The sequence below is a fragment of the Gorilla gorilla genome, chromosome 18 (genome assembly GCF_029281585.2).
Source record: "Gorilla gorilla gorilla isolate KB3781 chromosome 18, NHGRI_mGorGor1-v2.1_pri, whole genome shotgun sequence".
Lineage (NCBI taxonomy): Eukaryota > Metazoa > Chordata > Mammalia > Primates > Hominidae > Gorilla > Gorilla gorilla.
The window spans coordinates 18,146,381-18,169,762 of record NC_073242.2 but is presented as its reverse complement, the minus strand read 5'-3'; the positions used below and the strand labels follow the sequence as shown (position 1 = coordinate 18,169,762).

At 40.9% G+C, this 23,382-nt stretch overlaps 2 protein-coding genes across 6 annotated transcripts in view; both read left to right on the top strand.

Annotated features, from left to right (window-relative positions):
- The window catches only part of SMG1 (SMG1 nonsense mediated mRNA decay associated PI3K related kinase), a 115,693-nt gene extending 106,598 nt beyond the window's left edge, over positions 1 to 9,095 (top strand). For all 5 annotated transcript variants that reach the window (XM_055365354.2, XM_063699999.1, XM_063699997.1 and 2 more), the window contains 3 exons: positions 1,839 to 2,018; positions 2,099 to 2,205; positions 4,317 to 9,095. In XM_055365354.2, the coding sequence (XP_055221329.1) occupies positions 1,839 to 2,018; positions 2,099 to 2,205; positions 4,317 to 4,394 (365 nt within the window). In that variant the 3' untranslated portion in view covers positions 4,395 to 9,095. The remainder of the gene's footprint in view (positions 1 to 1,838; positions 2,019 to 2,098; positions 2,206 to 4,316) is intronic.
- A 3,159-nt stretch (positions 9,096 to 12,254) lies between these two features.
- Positions 12,255 to 22,314, top strand: ARL6IP1 (ARL6 interacting reticulophagy regulator 1). Its single transcript, XM_019011791.4, has 6 exons — positions 12,255 to 12,508; positions 15,110 to 15,243; positions 15,899 to 16,018; positions 18,389 to 18,506; positions 19,286 to 19,370; positions 20,601 to 22,314. The coding sequence occupies exons 1-6, from the start codon at positions 12,473 to 12,475 to the stop codon at positions 20,717 to 20,719; spliced, it is 612 nt and encodes a 203-aa protein (XP_018867336.1). The 5' UTR covers positions 12,255 to 12,472; the 3' UTR covers positions 20,720 to 22,314.
- Positions 22,315 to 23,382: the final 1,068 nt, after the last annotated feature.

The window sequence follows — 23,382 nt, the reverse complement described above, 5'->3', positions numbered from 1 at the left end:
GCTGGAGTGCAGTGGCGCAATCTTGGCTCACTGCAACTTCCGCCTTCTGGGTTCAGGGGATTCTCCTGCCTCAACCTCCCCAGTAGCTGGAATTACAAGAACCTGCCACCACGCCCTGCTAATTTTTGTATTTTTATAGAGACAGGATTTTGCCATGTTGGCTAGGCTTGAATTAATTCAAGATGGATTAAAGACTTAAATGTTAGACCTAAAACCATAAAAACCCTAGAAGAAAACCTAGACAATACCATTCAGGACATAGGCATGGGCAAGGACTCCATGTCTAAAACACCAAAAGCAATGGCAACAAAAGCCAAAATTGAAAAATGGAATCTAATTAAACTAAAGAGCTTCTGCACAGCAAAAGAAACTACCATCAGAGTGAACAGGCAACCTACAGAATGGGAGAAAATTTTTGCAATCTACTCATCTGACAAAAGGCTAATATCCAGAATCTACAAAGAACTCAAATTTACAAGAAAAAAACAACCCCATCAAAAAGTGGGTGAAGGATATAAACAGACACTTCTCAAAAGAAGACATTTATGCAGCCAACAGACACATGAAAAAATACTCATCATCACTGGCCATCAGAGAAATGCAAATCAAAACCACAATGAGATACCATCTCACACCAGTTAGAATGGCGATCATTCAAAAGTCAGGAAACAACAGGTGCTGGAGAGGATGTGGAGAAATAGGAACACTTTTACACTGTTGGTGGGACTGTAAACTAGTTTAACCACTGTGGAAGTCAGTGTGGTGATTCCTCAGGGATCTAGAACTAGAAATACCATTTGACCCAGCCATCCCATTACTGGATATATACCCAAAGGACTATAAATCATGCTGCTATAAAGACACAGGCACACGTATGTTTATTGTGGCACTACTCACAATAGCAAAGACTTGGAACCAACCCAAATGTCCAACAATGACAGACTGGATTAAGAAAATGTGGCACATATACACCATGGAATACTATGCAGCCATAAAAAAGGATGAGTTCATGTCCTTTGTAGGGACATGGATGAAGCTGGAAACCATCATTCTCAGCAAACTATCGCAGGGACAAAAAACCAAACACCGCATGTTCTCACTCATAGGTGGGAATTGAACAATGAGAACACTTGGACACAGGAAGGGGAACATCTCACACCAGGGCTTGTTGTGGGTGGGGAGACGGGGGAGGGATAGCATTCGGAGATATACCTAATGTAAATGAAGAGTTAATGGGTGCAGCACGCCAACATGGCACATGTATACATATGTAACAAACCTGCATGTTGTGCACATGTACCCTAGAACCTGAAGTATAGTAAATGTGTGTATATATATGTGTGTGTGTGTGTGTGTGTGTGTGTGTATATATGTGTGTATGTATATATGTGTATATATATATGTATATATATATAAAATAGTTCACAAAGATTAACACGTGGATACCCAAAATGTCATATTACCATTGTATATTTTGGTAAATTAGTGTTTATATTTCACTTTTATTGAATTTAATAAATTCCTGACCTCAACTGATCCGCCCACTTCAGCCTCCCCAAAGTGCTGGGATTACAGGCGTGAGCCATCATGCCTGGCTGTTATTTATGGTTTTTGATGCCACAAGCCTAGTAAACATAATTGTACAAATTCATACCTGAATGTCTGGCTGTTTTTAGGCTATATTTTTAGGAAGACAATTGCTGTGTCCAAGGATAAGGATTTATAGTTGATTATTTAATTGGGGTATCAACCACTACCACCTATCCCGTGCTTGCTCCACTCTGCCCCCTCCGTGTTCTGTTTACATGTAAATTGAGCCACCAACTGTTTCTCTGTAGCAGTCCGGAGTAACACTGGCCAGAAGACTCAGCCTGATGTCATGTCACAGAATGCTAGAAAGCTGATCCAGAAAAATCTTGCTACATCAGCTGATACTCCACCAAGCACCGTTCCAGGAACTGGCAAGAGTGTTGCTTGTAGTCCTAAAAAGGCAGTCAGAGACCCTAAAACTGGGAAAGGTAATTAGTTAGAATAAAGATGCCTTAAATTTTTATATAAAATGATGGTTTGACTTAAATATTTTTTTGTTGCTTCATAGCGGTGCAAGAGAGAAACTCCTACGCAGTGAGTGTGTGGAAGAGAGTGAAAGCCAAGTTAGAGGGCCGAGATGTTGATCCGAATAGGAGGATGTCAGTTGCTGAACAGGTGACCGTGTTTTAAACTTGGGCTACACATTTTAATGCTGCTGGAAAAGTAGAGGTGTATAAAGATCCCTCTCATCGATTTCCTTAATAGTTCGTCAAGGAACTTAAATGTGTTTTCAGGATTCAGAAGAGTTTGAGTAACACAGCTCTGGCGTCATCAAGTAGTCACCATTTTACTCTGACCCTTCCCTATGAGCACTTTCCTTTCCCCTAGCCCTGTTTTAACCCAAATGTAAGTCCGATCCTCCTCCACCAGACTACTGTTAGTTTCCATTTAAAGAAGACTGTTGAAGGTTTCAAATGAAATGCCAAGGACCCTTTGGGTTGCAGGTGTAGTATGAGTGGAACATCCCTAATTAGAAACTCACATGCTCCAAATCCGAAACATTTTGAGAGTTGACATGATGCCATAAGTGAAAAGTTACATGCCTGACCTGGTGATGGATCCCAGTAGTGAAAATCTAGTCAGAACCTGTTTCATGCACAAAATTACTGAAAATGTATAAAATTACCTTCAGGCTATGTGTATAATAAGGCATAAGTGGATTCTGTGTGTAGACTTGCATCCTACCACCAAGTTCCTCATTATATTCATGTATATATTCCAAAATCTCAAAGAATCCAAAATCTACAACTACAGGTCCCAAGCATTTTGGATAAGGGATACTCAACCTATGTTTGTAAAGCATCTTTGGGTATCGGGACATTTGTCTGAAGTCATTATTCTGAAATTTTTTCATTAGTCTTACTAATATTGAATATATACATTTGAGAATAAAGCTACAGAAAAGTTATAGGAATGCCCATAAATGTTTTACCTAGACTCACCAGTTAACAATTTCCCATGTTTCATTGTTCTGTGTGTGTATGCACACAGTTTTTCTGAACAATTTGAGGGTTCTTTGCAGACATCTTAGCACTTCATGCCTAAACTTCACCATGTGTCTCTTGAACAAAATACTATATAATACTGTAGCTACTACATAATTGTCAACTCAGGAAACTTAACATTGTTGTAATACTATTATCTGACATTCAGTCCACATTCAGATTTCTCCAATTATCTCAAAATATCCTTTATTGCTTATTCCTCCTCTCTGAACCCCCTATTCCTCCCACCTTCAAGATCTAGTCAAGGATCATCATGCATTTTGTGTATAGATAGATGGTCCTCCCCTTATGGAGTGACATCCCAATAAATCCATCATAAGTCTAAAATGCATTTAATACCCCGATAAACCTGTGGTGAGGTAAAAAATGGTCATTCAGATCCACTGTGAGTCAGGGACTGTCCATCCTTGTCCTACTTCTTGATCTGCTTTAATATCTAGAACAGTTCCTGAGCCTTTCCCTCTTCCCTTCCGTTGATATTTTTGGTTTGTCTAGATTAGCTGGTTTACAGAATGTGCCTCCGTTTATATTTGTCTGATATTTTCCTCATAATTCATTCAAGATTTTTTTGGAAGGAATACAACATCAGTGATGTTTCTTTCTCAGTATTTTACATCAAGAGACACATGTCAGTTTGTGCCATCTTTGGTGGTGATAAGCTAGATCATTTGGTCAAGAGAGGTATCCTCTTGATGTCTTCATTATAAATGTACATTTTTTTTCCTGTGGGATAAAAATTAAGAGACTGAATATCCTGTTCTTCCATGGTTTGGCATCCGTAATTCAATTTTAACATCAGCAAGGAATTTTTTTTTTCTTTTAAACACTATTACATTCTTGTGTAGGACCTAGACTTGAACTCTTCTTGGGCAAGAATTGTTTTTTTTTAAGAAACCGTTTTGTCAAGTTTGTCAAAAACCATGAGAGATTTTCTGAGTTTGGGATATTTTTACTTAAGAAACGTTCTGGTAGGTTAATGGATTGTGTGCTTTTCATATCTTTATAACTGTCTTAGCTCTCTTTTTAAAGTATACTTGGATATTGTGCTTTTTATTCTGATAGTTATTACATTTTATATGAAAATTAAGGGGCTTACAGGAGCAGGGTAAGTATAGAGTCCTTTGCACGTAACTTTTGGCATAATTTGTCTGCTGATTGTAATTCAGCAGACAATTGAAAAGCTTTAAATGACTTTACATACTATCCTGCCTATTTTTACAGGTTGACTATGTCATTAAGGAAGCAACTAATCTAGATAACTTGGCTCAGCTGTATGAAGGTTGGACAGCCTGGGTGTGAATGGCAAGACAGTAGATGAGTCTGGTTAAGCGAGGTCAGACATCCACCAGAATCAACTCAGCCTCAGGCATCCAAAGCCACACCACAGTCGGTGGTGATGCAACTGGGGGCTTACTCTGAGGAAACCTAGGAAATCTCGGTGCACTAGGAAGTGAATCCCGCAGGACAGCTGCACTCAGGGATACGCCCAACACCATGGCCTGCAACCCCAGGGTCAAGGGTGAAGGAAAGCAAGCTCACCGCCTGAACACGGAGATTGTCTTTCTGCCACAGAACAGCAGCAGACGTGTCGGGAGGTTAGCTGCGGAAAGAAATCGGGATGCCGCGGAGCACAGAGTGATTTGGAACTTCATTCCACCTGACCCTGTGTGTACAATCCAGGAAAAAAACAAACCCCACTCAGAAACAGAGAAAACTGGGGTCGTGAAGAAATCACAGCCAAGGAAGATTTGATGCATTCAGATTCTCATGTAACACTTGTTGCTTGGCAACAGTACTGGTTGGGTTGACCAGTAAGTAGAAAAAGGCTAAAGGCTATGCGATATGAATTTCAGAAATGGACTGAAAATGGAGAGCTATGTAACAGATACACTACAGTGGAAGAACTTACTTCTGAAATGAAGGGAAAAAAACCACCCCATCGTTCCCTACTCCTCCCCACCACTTACCCGTTCCCCCTTTACCTAATCTAGTAGATTAGCCATCTTTCAAATTCACTTTTATTTCAATCCTTATATTTCATATACTTCCGTCTCGATGCTGTTAACAACTTCTGATAACATGGAAAATTCAAGGATTGTTTAAAGGTCTGATGATCACACACAAAATGTAATTCCGGTTATTTAAGTCATTTCTGTGATTCTATCATGTACAGTTTCCAGAATTGTCACTGTGCATTCAAAAGTAATGAATCTAACAGACATTTGATTTAATGTACACTCCCTTTTGCTTATAGTGTGCATTTTTTTTGGAGGTCATTCAAATTTTCCCTCTTCTGTGATAGCTGTAGTTTCTTTCATAGAAAGTAGCTAATCCAGTGTAATCTTTTACCTTTTTAAAAACCAAGATAGAGTATCTATTAGAGTTTTACATTGTTGATGATAGATTAACAATAAAGTGATGTTCTGGTGGAGGTAGACTGAAATTTTTTTAATTCATGTTTTTCATTTGATACTTTTAATTTACACTTAGTAAATTAAAAGTTGTTTAATTTAGTTGGCATTTTAGGACATGTACATGAAACAGTGAAAATGAGATCCACCAACATCTTTTATTAAGTTCAGTTATTAGTCTGTGAAGTGCTTTACTTTTTGCACAATTTTAATAGCTTGCTATTCAGTAATACATTATAGTGAATTCATGATCAAGGTTTCCTTAAATTCAGCATTGCATTTCAGTACTGACTGTGTAAGCTAGATTGCTGATCCAAAATAAAAACCCAGACTAGAATAGGGTTCTTAAAATCAAGTATCAACACAAAATAGAACACAATTAAAATCTTAATTGTTGGCTGGGCACAGTGGCTCATGCCTGTAATCCCAGCACTTGGGAGGCCGAGGCGGGCGGATCATGAGGTTAGGAGAGCGAGACCATCCTGGCTAACACGGTGAAACCCCGTCTTTACTAAAAATACAAAAAAAATTAGCTTGCGTGGTGGTGGGCGCCTGTAGTCCCAGCTACTTGGGAGGCTGAGGCAGGAGAATGGCGTGAACCCAGGAGGTGGAGCTTGCAGTGAGCCGAGATTGTGCCACTGCACTCCAGCCTGGGCGACAGAGCGAGACTCCGTGTCAAAAATAAATGAATAGATAAAAAAAAAATTGAGTACATTTTCCCTGCATTTTAGAGATTAGGACAGTGGTCACTTTCTAGTTGCCGTCTTCACAGACAAACTTGAAAGGTATTAAGGAAAAAATTCCACATAGCTCTGGGCCTTTTTTGTATTCTGATTGCCACGTTAATCTGTAATCTTTAAGTACCCGTGAAAGAATGTGTTTCAGTATCAGTGCTTTTTTGGTACTTTAACAAGTATTGTAGGCACGGTGGATTTTTTTGAAATACCCATGTGTCCAATAGCAAGTTAAGGAACCTAGCGCATCAAATTTTGTTTTCTTCATTCATTTGGAACCTTATTTTCGCAAAAAACCTAGCTGGAATAATAATGCCATATTGTATTTTGCACGCTGCTTTATTTTCTAGAGGCTCTGGGAGCAAATTACATTCATCACATTACCTCTGCTCTCTCAAGATTAAAGTCTTTCAGCAACATTCTTTATTGTCGTCATAAGGAAAAACTTTTATCGCAATGATAAAGTCAGTTCACATTAGTTTAGCACTATAGATAGTATTCAGAAATTGCTTTCTCTTTGGTAAAGAAGATAAATAGGTGAATTTTATTGCCTGTGTTTTCAGGCTTCAGAGGTACCTGGCACCTTAAGCAAAAACAAAAAACAGCTTTACTTCAAAAGCATGTGCCTCTGGTAAATTATCCATCACTTTTGTTTTAAAGTGGTCCCTCCAAGAATAATGTGGCATACACAGTGGGTTTGGTTGTAAGGCAGATGTAATAGATGACTTCAAAAGCCTGCTCCTTACTGCACTCTGGACAAGGCCCTGGTCTGTATAGTTTGGCTTCCTCTGTTAAGTCATTCTACAAGGTGACTTGCCATTTGAACTTTTGTAAGAGACCTCAGCAGTTAGACTGAGAAAAGTTAGAGTGCAGTAGTTATGAAGTCATACATTTTTGATAAAATACCTGTGGAAAACCAGGGATCCTCTCCTGTTTCTCTCTCCTGCCTCCCCCTTTCCCTCCATTCCTCTGTCGCCTCCCCCTCTCCTCCACTTTCTTTAAGAATCAGGGGGTACAGAATAACCTACAAACAACCTCTTCAAAGTACCCTTGGAAATTGAAGTTCAATCTTAAGTTTTTTGCTGTCTTTAATTTACTAGAATTGCCTAATTTTTAGTTGATTTCTCTACAGAGCTTAGCTTGTGTAGTTATTTCTCTTTTACTGTTGCTTTGGTGTGTCTTGAAGTTTGATTGATTATTTTTGGTCATTGAGTTCTTAGTGTAGTTTGCTAGATGATTATTAAGATTCTTTTGTGTCTGACACTTGTGGTGAGTTGCTTTTGAAATCTGTTGAGATTTCCATGTGAGAACTGATAATCAGGCTCTTGATCTGCTTCCCTAAATTACTTTTTTAGAGCCCAAACCCCAGCTTTAGGGTGAGGGTTTGTAATACAAAGAAACACTTCCATCACTTCTGCCCTTAACCCTTGCCTCTATTACCTAAGCTTAGTAAGTAGTTTTCTTAATATTGTCCAATGTTTGGTGTTATCTGCATTGTTTTTTGTTTTTTTAATTGTGGTTGTTCTGACGTGTGAAATTTAAGGAAAGAGCCATTTTTTAAAAATGCCGAGCAGGGCAATGCAAGTACAGCCAAATATTAGACTTGATGTGCAATCTTCGGTCCTTTTTAATCTGGGGTATTATAGGCAGTACTTTAAATTGCAAAGTCTTCCGGGCCTATTTTCCTCCACATTTTTGTAATTAACTCTGGGGGCTTACTTGTTTTGGCAGTACTAAAATCAAAGGAGCTGGTTCTTCTTTTCTCCCAATTATTTTCATATGAAAGCACCTACAATTAGCCTGTTAGTCCTATTCAGATACATCAAATATCAGTGAATGCTTTACTATTAGCACATTTAAGCATCTTTGTTTTACATAAAATTAGAGTATGAAAACCAGTGTTCAATTTTTTATCTTGTTGAGCTTGTAAAATGCCAGCAATTTAAAACTAGGACTTTTCCCCCCATAAGCCAAGGAGGTAGAATTACTAATACAAGGGTTAAAGAAGGTAGATTTTGTTTTCAATATTTGGGTAATATTAGAAAGATTCTTCCCACAGGGAAGAACTAGCAAGTGTCCCAAATTTTTCCAAACGTTGGGGAGGGGAAAATTCACTGTATCATGAAACCCTAAGGGTTTGTTGCACTTCCTGCTTTTTAGGCCTGGATAACAGTATCACCATCCTTATTTACAGAAGGGCAAAACTGACTCTTAATGAGAAAAGCTTTATAAGTTCAAGGGTTGTAAAACATGAACTACTTAGGGTCGTTTGCTTTCCATGGGAACTTGGCTAGACTTAGAAAAAGCTGTTTGTTGTGCTAATGTAAAAGTGTCATACAATTTAGAAGATTTTTGAAGATGGTAAACTTAGAAGAATTCTATGTTCTGAAATGCACACTTTTAGAATGTTTTTCTTTGAAAACAGGCTAATAGTTTTTTCTTTTTTTGACAAAGTTTCAGCTCCTCTTTAAAGTTATTGTGTCATTTTTCTGGTTTAAATTTCCCTTATATTTCCACCTGTAATGTCAGTGGCAACAACATCATACTTCACTTACTTGTTAATTTACTTTTTACCCTTATTCTAAGAGCAAGTTGAGTTGAACTGAATCTTCCTTGTCCTAGTAACAATGTATAAATAGTGGCTTCTCTGTACAAAAGGTTGTAATGCCTCCTGATGGATATAATTTTGTGATTGTATTTAAAAGTTGAATAAATCACACCAGCTTCCTGAAAATGTTCATAATGCATCTTTTGGAAAACAAAAATACATGCCTACTTTGTGCATATTTGCATTAACATGGCAAAGATTGTATGAATACCTGTTTTTCAGAAAATAAAGGTTCAGTCTCAAAAGATACAGCATTTAAGTTCTGAATTTATTGGTCAAAATAGATTTTGGAAAACTTGAAACCTTTTGGAACCTGGGTAGCTTGAAAAAACAAAGTGACATGGTCTCCCTATGTTGCCCAGGCTGATCTCGAACTCCTGGGCTCAAGTTACACTCCCACTTCAGCCTCCCAAAGTGCTGGGATTACAAGCCTGAGCCACTAAGCTGAGCCAAGCCTAGTCTTTTTTTTCTGAATAGCACTAATACCTCAAAAAAGACCCCTAAATTCTCAGAAAAGTAACTATTTCACTCTCAAACGTCTGTTGTATTTTTGAATAGCAGTAGAAATTCTACTTCAACGATAAAGTTCTTTGTATTAAGGCCCAATTTATAAAGCTTAATTTTGGCAGTATTTAAAAACAAAATTCCCGTAGATCATTATTGACAGATAGGTGCATTCCTTGGAGTGTGAAACCTCTGAAAAAAAATAGAAAATGTCCAGCTTGGCTTTATATCTTGGAGATTGCATTTGTTGCTGCTAAATGAAGTTAGTAAGATTTGTGTTAACTGCTTAGTCATCTGGCACATTTCAAAAGATCACATCCTGTCTCTGTAGGACAAAAACAAAGCTCTAAAGAAAGCTACGTTAAGGGTGGGTGTTTTTTAATAATAAGACCAATCGGAAATTTAGTGAGAGACCATATAGCAGGGCTGTGCATTTAGAAATAGGTATGGGAATACACTGTTAAGTAACAAAAAATACTAAGTGGAGAAACTGCTGTTTCAGTTGCTTCTGTTTTTTTCACCTACCTTCATTTCACAAGCTGGTGTTAACAAGTCTTAAGTTGTGCATGGAAAACTTGGGTGAAAACAAGAAGCATATTCTGCAGCAAAAGCTGATTTCCCAAAAGTAGAAATGTCAGTTTTAAACCCTAATAAAATACCCTCTCTTTTGGAAGTGGCTATTACTGTGGGTCTAGCAAGATCACGCACCCAGTGCTCAACATATTCACTAATTATGTGGCTGCTGATTGCTTCGATCTTTTTGTCTTTTTTTTTTTTTTTTTTTGAGACAGGTTTTTTGCTCTGTCACCCAAGCTTAAGTGCATAGGTGCAATCATAGCTCACTGCAGCCTCAATTTCCTGGGCTCAAGGGATCTTCCCTGCCTCCCCATTTGTATTTTTTTTTTTTTTAGGGGCATGGAGAAGAACCTGCTCCTCAGACTCCATAGCTTTAAAATCTCTCCAAATAGCGTCTCTGTCAACTGGCTGTATCCTGCCTTTACAACTTCTTTACCCCAACATTCTCCAAAGTGGCACTTTATTGAACAGTCAGCTTCCCTTGCAAAGACTTTTTTTCAAGTGCTTCTCCCTGATTAAGATACTTCACTCCCCTTTCCCCGAAAGACCCACAGCAAATTGACACCCTTCCATGAAATTCACAATGCTCCTGCCCTTGCCCAGCTCTCTTAGGGGCAGTATGTGGTCTGCAGCTATGTTCTCTCACATTTATGACTTCCTTGAACATTTAAGAACCTGGTGGTTACTTAAGGAACATTTTAAAAATAAATTTAAATTCAATGGCCGAATACAAATGACCATGAGATTGGAAGTTAAAACCTGTAAAAAAGATAAAAGGTTGGAAGTTAAAACTATAGTTAATTCACCTGAAACAAACATCTGATGAGGACATTTGGCATGATTCTGTTTGTATCAAACGATGAAAAATTGGCCGGGCGCGGTGGCTACTGCACTACAGCCTGGGCAGCAGAGCCAGGCTCTGTCTCAAGAAAAAAAAAAAAAAAAAAAAAAAGATCAAAGCACTTGTTACTGCATTTGAAATCCTGGATAGAAAAGAGGTACAAGTGCCTCTACACAGTTCCTAAACTGCCTAGGAATTCTACTGCTTGTGAGAGGGTTTACATATTTTCTTAGCTTGACCTCTAATGGAAGAAAGGTCGTGTCAAGAACTATCCTTTTGGCCGGGCGCGGTAGCTCACGCCTGTAATCCCAGCACTTTGGCAGGCTAAGGCGGGCGGATATCTTGAGGTCAGGACGTCCAGACCACCCTGGCCAAAATAGCGAAACCCCGTCTCTATTAAAATACAAAAATTAGCTGGGCGTAGTGACGGGCGTCTGTAATTCCAGCTACTCGTGAGGCTGACGCGCCAGGATCACTTGAACCCGGGAGATGGAGGTTACAGTGAGCAGAGATCGCGCCACTCCACTTCAGCCGGGGCCACGGAGCGCGAGACTCCTTGGTCTCAAAAAACAAACAAACAATTCTGGCCGGGCGCGGTGGCTCACGCCTGTAATCCTAGCACTTTGGGAGGCCGAGGCGGGCGGATCACGAGGTCAGGAGATCGAGACCATCCTGACTAACACGGTGAAACTACGTCTCTACTAAAAATACAAAAAATTAGCCAGGCGTGTTGGTGGACGCCTGTAGTCCCAGCTACTTGGGAGGCTGAGGCAGGAGAATGGCGTGAACCCGGGAGGCAGAGCTTGCAGTGAGCAAGATCGCGCCACTGCACTCCAGCCTGGGCAACACAGCGAGACTCCGTCTCAAAAACAAGAAAAAAAAAAGAATCCTTTTGGAGAGGGAGCTTGTAGTTTAAGTAACTTAAACATCCACGTATAATAAAGCCACTTAGAAGGCGGTGCATTTTCACACGTTCTCAAACCAGGCCTGGGTTTTTCCGCCCAAGCTAAGGCCTCATTCCTACTGGGTAGGAGAGAAACATTGCAGCAAAATCCACACAAAGAGCTCTTTTCACTTGTCCTCAAAACCTCACGGGTCGCAAATCCGGGCTAAACGGCTCAGGGGCCTGGCTGGGGAACTGGGCCGAAGGTGGAACGGATCCCAGCCATCTCGGGGCCAGGAAGAGATGAAGTGTCGCAGGCCCGGCGTCCCCGCCCTCCGCCTCAGGCGACGGAGCATCTCTCTCCGAGTAGCCCATTTTCCAGAGAGTCTCCTCGGCTGCGAAAGCCAGACGAAGAGGGCCCCAAAGGCACCGCAGCGGCAAGAGCCGGAGAACCACTGAGGGACAGCGCCCCCTGCAGCGGCGGTTGAACCTCTTCCCACGGCGCTGGGCGGGGCGTCGCGCAGTCCCTGGGCGCTGATTGGGCACTCCGTGTCCCCTCCCCCTCGGCCCGGCGCTGCCTCCGTCTCCTTTGACCTCGATTTCAAGCCATGCGCTGAGCTTCGGTTGGCCCGGCTTCCTTGAGGCGTGAGCTCGGTCTGTCCAATGAGGAGCGAGCGTCGCGGGGGCTGTCGGGAAGGGCGGCCGACCCATATAAGCAGCCTGCGGGGCGTTCCCTCGCGTTGTGGTTGCTGTGCGGGTTTCGGTTGGAGGACTCGCTGGGGAGGTGGCCTGCGCTCGTAGAGACTGCATCCCCGAGACGATGGCGGAGGGAGATAATCGCAGCACCAACCTGCTGGTGAGTCCTGGCTGCCTGTCCCCCGGGAGCCGAGCGAGGCCTCCAGACGTCCGTGGGCTCAAACACCGCGGCCTCGTCCCTGTCACCCGCCGCGGGCCCGGCCCTTCTCTCCCGGGGCAGGCGACGATGCCTGGCCTTCGGGCTTCTTGGGTGACTCCTGGGTGTCGAACCCTTACCTTTCCTGGGGACGGTGCGCGACGGGGCGAGGAGGGCGCGTGATTCCTCACCGAGAGTAGGAGTCGAGGAGGAAGTGGGAGGCAGAGGGGCTGCGGCACTAGCCTGGGGTGCGGGTGGGGGCAGAAGGCCTCCTGGGGCCTGTCCAGCGCTTTCGCGGCCCAGGCCCCAGCCGTATTCGGCTTTCCCCGTCTTTGATCTTAACCTGGATGTGCCTGCCTTCTTTTCCCCCTAAAACTTGGACAAGGGTGGAGGGTCAAAGCGCTACTGCCCAGAATTTATCTTAGAGCTGATACAACTTAAAACGACAGGGAGGCTGCGAGCTCACCGTGGGGAACCGGGAGCGGGGTCCAGCTGAACAGACCATGGGATGTTTTGGCGTTTGTCTGGAATTTGGAAGTCTGGCGGGGGTGGGGTCACAGGACTACTGGAAACAGCTTTAGAGTAATAAGCAGGGATCCGAAGGAACTGCAGTGAGATGGTATCATAGGCGGACACATTTTTATTTGTTATGAATTTAAGCGCACCTTGTGGGCAAAAAACAAGAGAAATATCCTTGCATATTCTCGGTTGCCCTTCCCTGGTGACTGTAGGTCACATACCAGCAATGAAAAACGGAACCAAAGAATTTACTTAGGGGCTTTTGAACTTCCAATACCCCAGACGCTGGCCAATGACGTGACTTCAGGGCAGTTTTGATTGTGCGTGATTTTATATTTGCTTTTAGAAATGCATGGTTTGTTGCTTTAAACACACACTCCTTCTAGCATAGTTAGTCCTCGGCATGGATCTTTTTAAGAGGATTAATTGAAGCACAAAGAAGTTGCTCAAGCCCTGTTGAAATGACAAATCCTGGGCTAGAGCGCCTGCTTCCCAACTCTCCTTCCAGCAGAGCAATATACCTCTAAGGAAAGCAACGCCTTTGGTCGTGGATTTCTTGGATGCAGATCGGTTAACCTCTGTGTATCTGTTTCCTCCTTGGTAAAATGGGGACAGTAATAACACCTTTTTTTAAGGGTTGTTAGGAAGATTAATTGAAGTATAAATATGAATGCTCAGCAGAGTGCCCACACATAGTAGTCTCTTCTTTCACTAGTATTAAGCATGGAATATAAAGTCAGAAATATTGAGATCACACTAGTGCTCAGTGTGGCACAGATAGCGAGCGTCTTTGTTAAGATTAAGTGCCTTGTTCTGTCATTTGCATGATTTCCAGTGAATGACTTTTACAAAGAGACAAGGTCTCAGCCCAGGCTGGTCCCGATCTCCTGGGCTCAAGCGATCCCCCCCGACCCGCCAAGTGCTGGGTTTACAGGCGTGATCCACTGCATCCAGCCTGATAACATAGAGACACTTGAGTTTCTTATTCTAAATTTTTCTTCCTTTACCAAAACCAGCTTTAAGGGCTTTTGCCACATTAGCTCATCCTAGAGGCCCACTTTTGGCTGTTCAGAGTCAGAGAAATTTGAAGTATAATCAAAATGACATCCTGAGTGGTAAGAAACACTGTATTGAGGAGGTATATTGACCGTAAAATGCCAGCTTAATTTGGTGAAAGTAGTTTTCCTTAATTGTCCAATGAATGTCAACATCTGAGTGATTCCATTACACAAAGAGCTATTTTAGAAATTGAATGCTGTTCAGGGAAAGTCTTTCCTAATGGATTTAGAAGGGTTTAAATCAATAAGATGACAAAAACAACGGATCAATTCTAACCATCTGAAATAAACAAACTTAAAAAAAGTTATTTCATTTTATTAATACTCTGGGCACTGCCACGATTCCCTGTATGACTTTGAGAAAGTAAACCATTTTGAGCTCACTTTCTTTAATTGTAAAATGAGTCTAATTATTCCTACCTTGTGGCTCTCTGTAAGGATTAAGTTACATCATGTATATAAAGAATAGCCCAGTGCTTGGACTAGAAAAGTGACCATTAAAAGGATATTTAGGCTGGGCCTGGTGGCTCACACCTGTAATCCCAGCACTTTGGGAAGACGAGGTGAGTGGATCACTTGAGGTCGAGAGTTTGAGACCAGCCTGGCCAACATGGTGAAACCCCGTCTCTACAAAAAATTAGTCGGGCGTGGTGGCGGGCGCCTATAGTCCCAACTACTCAGGAATATGAGGTAGGAGAATCGCTTGAACCCAGGAGGCGGAGGCTGCAGTGAGCCGAGATCTCCCCACTGCACTCCAGCCTGGGTGACAGAGCGAGACTCCGTCTCAAAAAAAAAACACAAAAAACAAAAGAACCCATTGGATTTTCATCTTTGAAATTGCAATTTTTCAGAAACCAACTAGTTTAAAATTGGCAATTTGGTTAAGAGGTTATTTTTTGTATTTGGAGCTTTAAAATAATTGAAGTCTATGAACCACAAAAATGTTGAGAGTGGTAAAATGATCACTTTAAATGTCGGTGGTATTTAGGCTGCAGAGACTGCAAGTCTGGAAGAACAGCTGCAAGGATGGGGAGAAGTGATGCTGATGGCTGATAAAGTCCTCCGATGGGAAAGAGCCTGGTTTCCACCTGCCATCATGGGTGTGGTTTCTTTGGTGTTTCTGTAAGTGAGCTATTAGATTACTATGGGTTGTGCTTCTTATTAATAAAGACTTTTTAATATATAGCTTCTGTTTGTGGGAGTGCCTTAAGTCTTCTGTAATATATAACCCATAAAGAACCCATAAAGAATGTTTCTCATAAGCACTTCTGGTTTCCAGAATTTGTAGTACTTCTGTAAACTTGGTAACCTAAAGCACTTGAGTAAATCAGTGACTCACAAACTTTTTGTCCTCCAGACACTTAAACTCTTTTTTTGTTATTATACTTTAAGTTCTGGGATACATGTGTAGAATGTACAGGTTTGTTACATAGGTATATATACATGTGCCATGGTAGTTTGCTGCACCCATCAACCCTTCATCTACGTTAGGTATTTCTCCTAATGCTATCCCTACCCTAGTCCCCCACCTCCCTAAACTCTTAAAAAGTGCTGAGAACTCCAAAGAGCTTTTGTCCATTGATATATACTTAACCACTGCAGCTATGATATCAGCATGTCACAAAGCCTCTGGAAAGCCACTTGTGAGAAAATTAGAAGAAAAATGGCAAATATCTCTGAGAGGCGGTGAATAGTTAAGTGAATAGTTAAGTTAGACATGTTTAGTTAGGAATAATAATGACTATGTTTTTCTAACCTTTATTAATTTTTTTAACAGGATTATCTACTATCTAGATCCATCTGTTCTGTCCGGCGTTTCCTGTTTTGTTATGTTTTTGTGCTTGGCTGACTACCTTGTTCCCATTCTAGCGCCTAGAATTTTTGGCTCCAATAAATGGTAGGTAGCATAATGATTTGGCAGTCTCATTTTTGTGTAGTTACTGAACTTGGTGGCTGTGATTAGTATGCTGTAAATAAGCAGAGATAATTGTCTAACCATCAGACACCTAAGCATTAGATTTATTGCTTTTATGTGAAGAATATTGTAAGTGATTTGAATATAAACTATGAATTTTCTGTACTCCATAGTTCTTTTATGGTAAATGTACATATACATTTTTACATTTCCATTGATATTTAGGATAGTATAATAACTTCACAAGTTATTTTTGAATGAATACAGAAAAGGAAACTGGCAGATTTTCATTCACATTCATTTAGCAATTATTTATTAAATGCCTACTGTGGCAGGCCCTGTTAAGTACTGTGAAATATTTTGACTTTTAAGATTGATCTTGTGTTAAGGCTGAGATACTGAGACACTGAGGCAGTGGAATGGCAGTTAACAAAGTGAATACCAAGTGTTTCCGAAGAGGTTCAAGCTGTATACACATGGGTTGCTGATTTTATTTATACCATTCTTTTTTTTTTTTTTTTTGAGATGGAGTCTCGCTCTGTTGCCCAGGCTGGAGTGCAGTACGCTCTTGGCTCACTGCACGCTCCACCTCCCAGGTTCACGCCATTCTCTTGCCTCAGCCTCCCAAGTAGCTGGGACTACAGGTGCCTGCCACCACACCTGGCTAATTTTTAAATTTTTTTTAATTTTTTTTTATTTTTAGTAGAGACGGGGTTTCACCATGTTAGCCAGGATGGTCTCGATCTCCTGACCTTGTGATCCGCCCGCCTCGGCCTCCTAAAGTGCTGGGATTACAGGCGTGAGCCACCGTGCCCGGCCTATTTATAACATTAGGTTGCTTATGAACTCCTCAGATATAGTTAAGTGGATAAGGATCATATTAAAAGTATTTTAACTTTCTCTAGCATGTTGAGTTTTGATTCAAATAATCAGCCAAAATAGATGTTGGAATAGATATTTTCTTCTCAGCTGCTATTCTATCCTTGGCTGTTTATTTTATTTGGTTAGTATTCTACTTGTGCCTTTGGTTGTTTGTATCTCAGAGGATAGCAAATTGCAAAATAATTCTGTAAATATAAGAATTTTAAATGTGTACCTTATGGATCTTTAAGAACAAATTCAAAGTTTGCTTAAATTATGATATAATTGACAATATTTAAAGGTGTTTCCCCCAACAGCAGAATGGATTACTGTTAGGAACTGTCCAAATTGTTTTTCACTTGCAGTAATGAATCAATGTTGTTGGCTCTTTTGGGCAAGTTTCTGAATGTGCAGTATAACAGAGTTAGCAAAGGAAATAAATCACTGACCTTGGCCTTATTAGCCAGATAACATTCCAGTCTGCTAATTTACAACTCCTAGAGGAAAGTTTGCAGAAATAACCACTGATAGTTTCGTGATGTGACTCAGTTATTGATAGAGCAGATTTTGTTTATTTTTTGATCTTACAAGGAAGAAAGAATACTCTTTTGCATAGCCACAATCTAGCCTTGACCATGGGCAAGAAATAACATCTCATTGTTGAAAAGAAGTTCCAGGGCTCAGCAGAAATCCTTGTACTTTATTTATCACTGCAGTTTTACAGAGATGAGGGCCAGAGAAGAGAAGGCAACACATCCCTCAGCACAGGGCAGTAATAGCAGCCATTATAGCTGTGTAGCGAAGACAGTGCAAAGGCAATTAAAAAAAAAATCAGAACCAAGAAAAACATTATAAATATAAAAGGTTTTCTTGGAGGGTCTCTTGTTGGATTTTTACTGCTGTGTTGTTTGTTGATTATATTTTCCCTCCCTAGGACTAAATTTACAAAGAAGAATTTAGATTTAAGCTGTTCATTGCTGCCTTGTCATCAGATGTATGAAGCCCAGTTGGGGGTGTTATGTGTTAAATGCTAGTAGTTAGTATCTTACTAAGGAGTGTTCAAATATAGCTGTTCGGTGGGATTCTGGTAGGTATAGTGCAGAATTTACTAGGATCTAAAGAATATTTAGGAATAGCAAAATCAAATTTATACTGATTTCTTTATGGCCCATAGAAGTCATGAGTCTTTTACTACCATTAAATAAATGTGGCTTCAGAGCCAGAGATGATCCTTTCTTTATCACACACACACACACACACACACACACACACACACACACACTCTCACACACATAGTTTATGTAAATACTTAATCCTGTGCTATAAAAGGTGTCTTAATGGTGGAAGGACTTTTTCACCTACATAAGATAATGGTGAAACATTGTTTTTATTTTGATTTTCTTTAGAAGATAGCTCTTAAATTGAATAGGGTGTCATGTTTTTGTCTACTGTAACAATTTGTTTATAGCAAAAGGCAAATTTCTTTTCTAGGACCACTGAACAACAGCAAAGATTCCATGAAATTTGCAGCAATCTAGTAAAAACTCGACGCAGAGCTGTGGGTTGGTGGAAACGCCTCTTCACACTAAAGGAAGAAAAACCTAAGATGGTACTTTTTTTTGCTTTGACTTAAGTACAGTAAAATTTTAAGATTTGAGTCAATTTGCCTTTTTGTCTTAATAGCTATAATTTGAAAATTATTCATTGGTTAATTCCTAAGTACATTCATAAATGTTTACCTGTATCAATTAGACTGAATCATTTTAAAGTTAAAAATTACATTTTTGCATTTAATTTTTTATTCTAATAAAACAAAATTCTTCTGTTTCATTTTTCTTACTGAAATAATAGTAAAAGACATATACTTAGAAAGCATCTGTTTAGGCCGGGCACAGTGGCTAATGCCTATAATCCCAGCTACATGGAAGGCTGAGCATCACTTGAGCCCTGGAGGTCGAGGCTGCAGTGAGCTGTGTTTGCGCAGTGAGCTGTTTGCACCACTGCACTCCAGCCTTTGTGACAGAATGAGACTCTGTCTCAAAAAAAAAAAAAAAAAAAAAGGAAAGCATCTGTTCATCTCTTACCTGTAAGCTTCACGTCATGAGGCTGTTCCGTGAAGTTATTAACTGAAAAGATCGTATAATTTATATCATAAAATATTTACATATAGAATTGCAGTAATTCTAGGAAGAAATGTATCCAAATTCTATAAAGTAGATCCAATGGAATAGGTTTTTAAATCTAAGAATTTTTAAAGAAAAGTGATAATAAAAGCTAAATTATTTCCCGAACTTTGAAACACATTCTTCTTTAATTGACAAATAAAAATTACATATATTTATGGTGTCACATGAAGTTTTGATATTAAATTCTTGTTTTCATTGCTAGTACTTCATGACCATGATCATTTCCCTTGCTGCGGTTGCTTGGGTGGGACAACAAGTCCACAACCTGCTTCTCACCTACCTGATAGGTAAGTCTTTGAGGAAAAACTACAGGCACATCCTGGCCAGTGAAATTTAACTGTAACTTCGTCAGTAAACAACTGAATACTTCCTAAGTTTTAGACACCGAAAAGGAACTGTGGGAATATGGAAAGATTATTATGGTCTCATAGAAAGTGAAAACAATGCAATAACCAAGGTAGAAACTAATGTGCAAGAGGTAAAAATAAGCAATGATTATTTTCTGAGGTGGAAGAGGGGATGAGAGCAGAGGTTTCTGGGGATACATCCCAGTGGAAGTAATTGGTTTCATGTTGCTTCCTCCCATTACTGAGTTTAATAATGTAGGAACCTGCCTTCTTTAAAATGTAATAACTGGCTGGTCACGGTGGCTCAGCCTGTAATCCCAGCACTTTGGGAGGCTGAGGCGGGTGGATCACTTGAGGCCGGGACTTTGAGACCAGCCTAGCCAACATGGCGAAACCCTGTCTCTACTAAAAATACAAAAATTAGTCGGATGTGGTGGTACACACCTGTAGTCTCAGCTACTTGGGAGGCTGAGACATGAGAATCGCCTGAACCCAGGAGGTGGAGGTTACAGTGAGCTGAGATCACACCACTGCACTCACCACCCCCCCCACCCCCCACCGCCATACACACGTAATAATCTCTGATCACCTGAGGTCAGGAGTTGGAGACCGCCTGGCCAACATTGTGAAATCACATGTGTACTAAAAATACAAAAATTAGCCAGGCGTGGCGGCAGGCACCTGTAATCCCAGCTACTGTACTTGGTAGGGTGAGGCAGGAGAATCGCTTGAACCTGGGAGGTGGAGGTTGCAGTGAACCGAGATTGTGCCATTGCACTCCAGCCTGGGCAAAAAGAGTGAGACTTGTCGCTGGGTGTGGTGGCTCACGCCTGTAATCCCAGCACTCTGGGAGGCTGAGGCAGGCGGATCACCTGAGATTGGGAGTTCGAGACCAGCCTGACCAACATGGAGAAACCCCATCTCTACTAAAAATACAAAATTTGTCAGGGGTAGTGGCGCATGCCTGTAATCCCAGCTACTTGGGTAGCTGAGGCAGGAGAATCGCTTGAACCTGGGAGGCGGAGGTTGCGGTGAGCCAAGATTGCGCCATTGCACTCCAGCCTGGGCAACAAAAGTGAAACTTTGTCTCAAAAAAAAAAAAAAAAAGTAATAACCTTTAGCAAGTTAATTGCTGCCTCCTTAATTTTTTTTTTTTTTTTTAATTTTAAGTGACTTCCTTACTATTGCTTCCTGGACTAAACCAACATGGAATCATTTTGAAGTACATTGGAATGGCCAAGAGGGAGATAAACAAACTTCTCAAACAAAAAGAAAAGAAAAACGAATGATTCATCTGCTTTAATCAGTGTGATTGATGCAGCACCCATTGCCCCGGGAACCGTTTCTGCTGTACTGTCTGGATACTAAAATGTTACGGAAGTAGCTCTTTGTTCTCCCTCACTCTGCCCTTAGTTAATAGAAATTCAGACTCGCCACGTAAGGCTTCGTGCATAGTGTCTTCACGTCGCGTATAGTTGAGTGCGTTCTTAGCAGTTGGCTTCATGGACAACTCATTAGTGTGTATGATTTGTTTTGACTTTTCTTACCCAGCGTTAATTGAATTCTTGCTTTTAGACAACTTCCTTTTTGTAGTGGTGAACCTTGCCCTTTAGTACAGTTCAAGTGAATCTGGATAATTGTTCATCTTTGCTTTAGCTTAGATACCATGTAGTGGTCTGTGGCTACAGGAAGCTGGTTCTGTCTGCTTCCACAGTCTGCTTAAAAAACTGTCTGACTTCGTGAATATAGAGACCAAGTTTACCACTTCTGATGAAGAGACCAATTAAGATTCATTCCTCATTCTGTTTCTTTCCAGTGGGAGAAGAGTCCCCATGAAATAAAATGAAACTGATTCCATGCACTAGTACGTGTAGGCTTCTCCCTTGTGCAAAGCTTAGCAATTTGTAGGAAACTTTGATCTTTTTGTCCAAAAAAAAGGAATGTCTGACAGGCTTAAGCTTTCGTCCCCTTGCACTTAGACTCAAAGTTAGTAAATCCTTAAAGGCTTTTTAATAGCAGACTTCCAAAAGATTGCATTTAGGATTTCTAGCATGCTTTTAATTTCAGATTTTCAGCTGACATTAGCTATAGTATACAGTAGGTTAAGACTCATGTCTATGACTTTCACTCTAAGACCAGCAAAAGGACAGCAGTCTTCTATGTTTAGTCAATATTCATTTCAGTAGAAGATAATCTTACCTAATTTTTGAGACCAGAATAAGCCTTTTAAGGTAAACCTCAAAATTATCACTTTATGGTAATACTGACCATTTTAGTCCCCTAGGTTTGACATGGGAGATAGTGACTACACTGGTGTCTGACTTTTTTCCTAGAGATTTCTCCCTGAAAAATACAAGGGCTGTTGGTGAGAGCAGACTTGAGGTGATGATAGTTGGCCTCTGGTCTACAAAGATTTCATAACTCCTTGGAAGGCTTCTTATAATCATTCTTAACTTCTAGGTAGCTAGAAATTTAGAGTAGTTGAAATCTTTAGGAATGAACTTCTGAGGGCCAAAAAATGTGACTGACAGGAACAATTCTTAAACTGATTAACTAGCTGTAATATAGTTTTGTGAATTTATTGCACTGATGTTGTACCTTGTGGTATATCTGTCCCTATTAAATAAGTGTTGTTTTCTCCTCTTTAATATTGCTGTGAACAGTGGTGCCCATTGTAGCATATGTTTGATTTTTTTTTAATATTTCATAAGAAAACTACCTTAATTTTACCTTACTTTCATTGTAAATAAGCCTGTCTTCCTATCTGGATTTTTTTTGTGCATACATATTCTACTGATTAACTACTTTTGCAGTTTTAATCCTGTATTATTTCTTCTACTTTGTTTTGTGTAAAAGGGGAAAAAATAAAAAAAGCTGGAATCTTCATGTCTCACTTTCTTTATAACTTAGCCAATATAATATTTATGATTGGATTTATGAATCTGATTAATGAAGTACCCTGTGTGTTCCTTAGATGTCTATAAGGTACCCTTAAAAGCACGGTGGCTACACCTGTAATCCCACCACTTTGGGAGACCTGGGCAGGAGGTTCACTGGAGTCCATGAGTTTGAGGTTGCATTGAGCTGAGTGTACCCCTGCACTCTAGCCTGGGCAACAGAGCAGGACCCTGTCTAGGAAAAATTTTAAAAAAGAACAAAAATAAAAGGTTTAAGTTTTATTTAGCAAATATCCAGGCACCATGCTAGAGGGAAGAGGAAATGAAACGAATGAGCAGGGGCATTGACGTGTGAGAGAGGACGAAGCTGGAAGAACCGGCAGGGACAGAACTGGCTAAATGGTGCCTGTGTGGGCACCTCGTACCCCAGGGCCTTGCTAGCGTCTGGTACATGGGTGCTCAGTAGACAACTGTTGGGTGACTTTTGTCTGAGCTTCACTTAACTTTTTAATTAAAAAAAAATTTTAGCCGGGTGTGGTGGCTCACGCCTGTAATCCCAACACTTTGGGAGGCCGAGGTGGGCAGATCACTTGATGTCAGGGGTTTGAGACGAGCCTGGCCAACATGGTGAAACCCCGTCTCTACTAAAAATACAAAAATTAGCCGGGTGTGATGGCGGGCGCCTGTAATCCCAGCTACTCTGGAGGCTGAGGCAGGAGAACCGCTTGAACCCGGGAGGCGGAGGCTGCAGTGCGCCAAGATCGCGCCACTGGACTCCAGCCTGGGCGACAGAGCGAGACTCCGTATCAAAAGTAAACTAAAATAAAAATTAAGGCCCGCGCGGTGGCTCCCGCCTGTAATCCCAGCACTTTCGGAGGCCGAGGCGGGCGGATCGCAAGGTCAGGAGATCAAGAACATCTTCGCCAACTTGGGGAAACCTCGTCACTACTAAAAATACAAAAATTAGCGGGGCGTGGTGGCGCATCCCTGTAGTTCCAGCTACTCAGGAGGCTGAGGCAGGAGAATCACTTGAACCCGGGAGGCGGAGGTTGCAG

What these genes read in the sequence shown, in the direction of transcription:
- ARL6IP1 (XM_019011791.4), top strand. Translation starts at nt 12,473, where the DNA reads ATGGCGGAGGGAGATAATCGCAGCACCAACCTGCTG. An exon ending in ATTTTTGGCTCCAATAAATG is followed by an intron (nt 16,019 to 18,388) that starts GTAGGTAGCATA and finishes TTTCTTTTCTAG; the next exon opens with GACCACTGAACAACAGCAAA. An exon ending in GCTTCTCACCTACCTGATAG is followed by an intron (nt 19,371 to 20,600) that starts GTAAGTCTTTGA and finishes TTTAATTTTAAG; the next exon opens with TGACTTCCTTACTATTGCTT.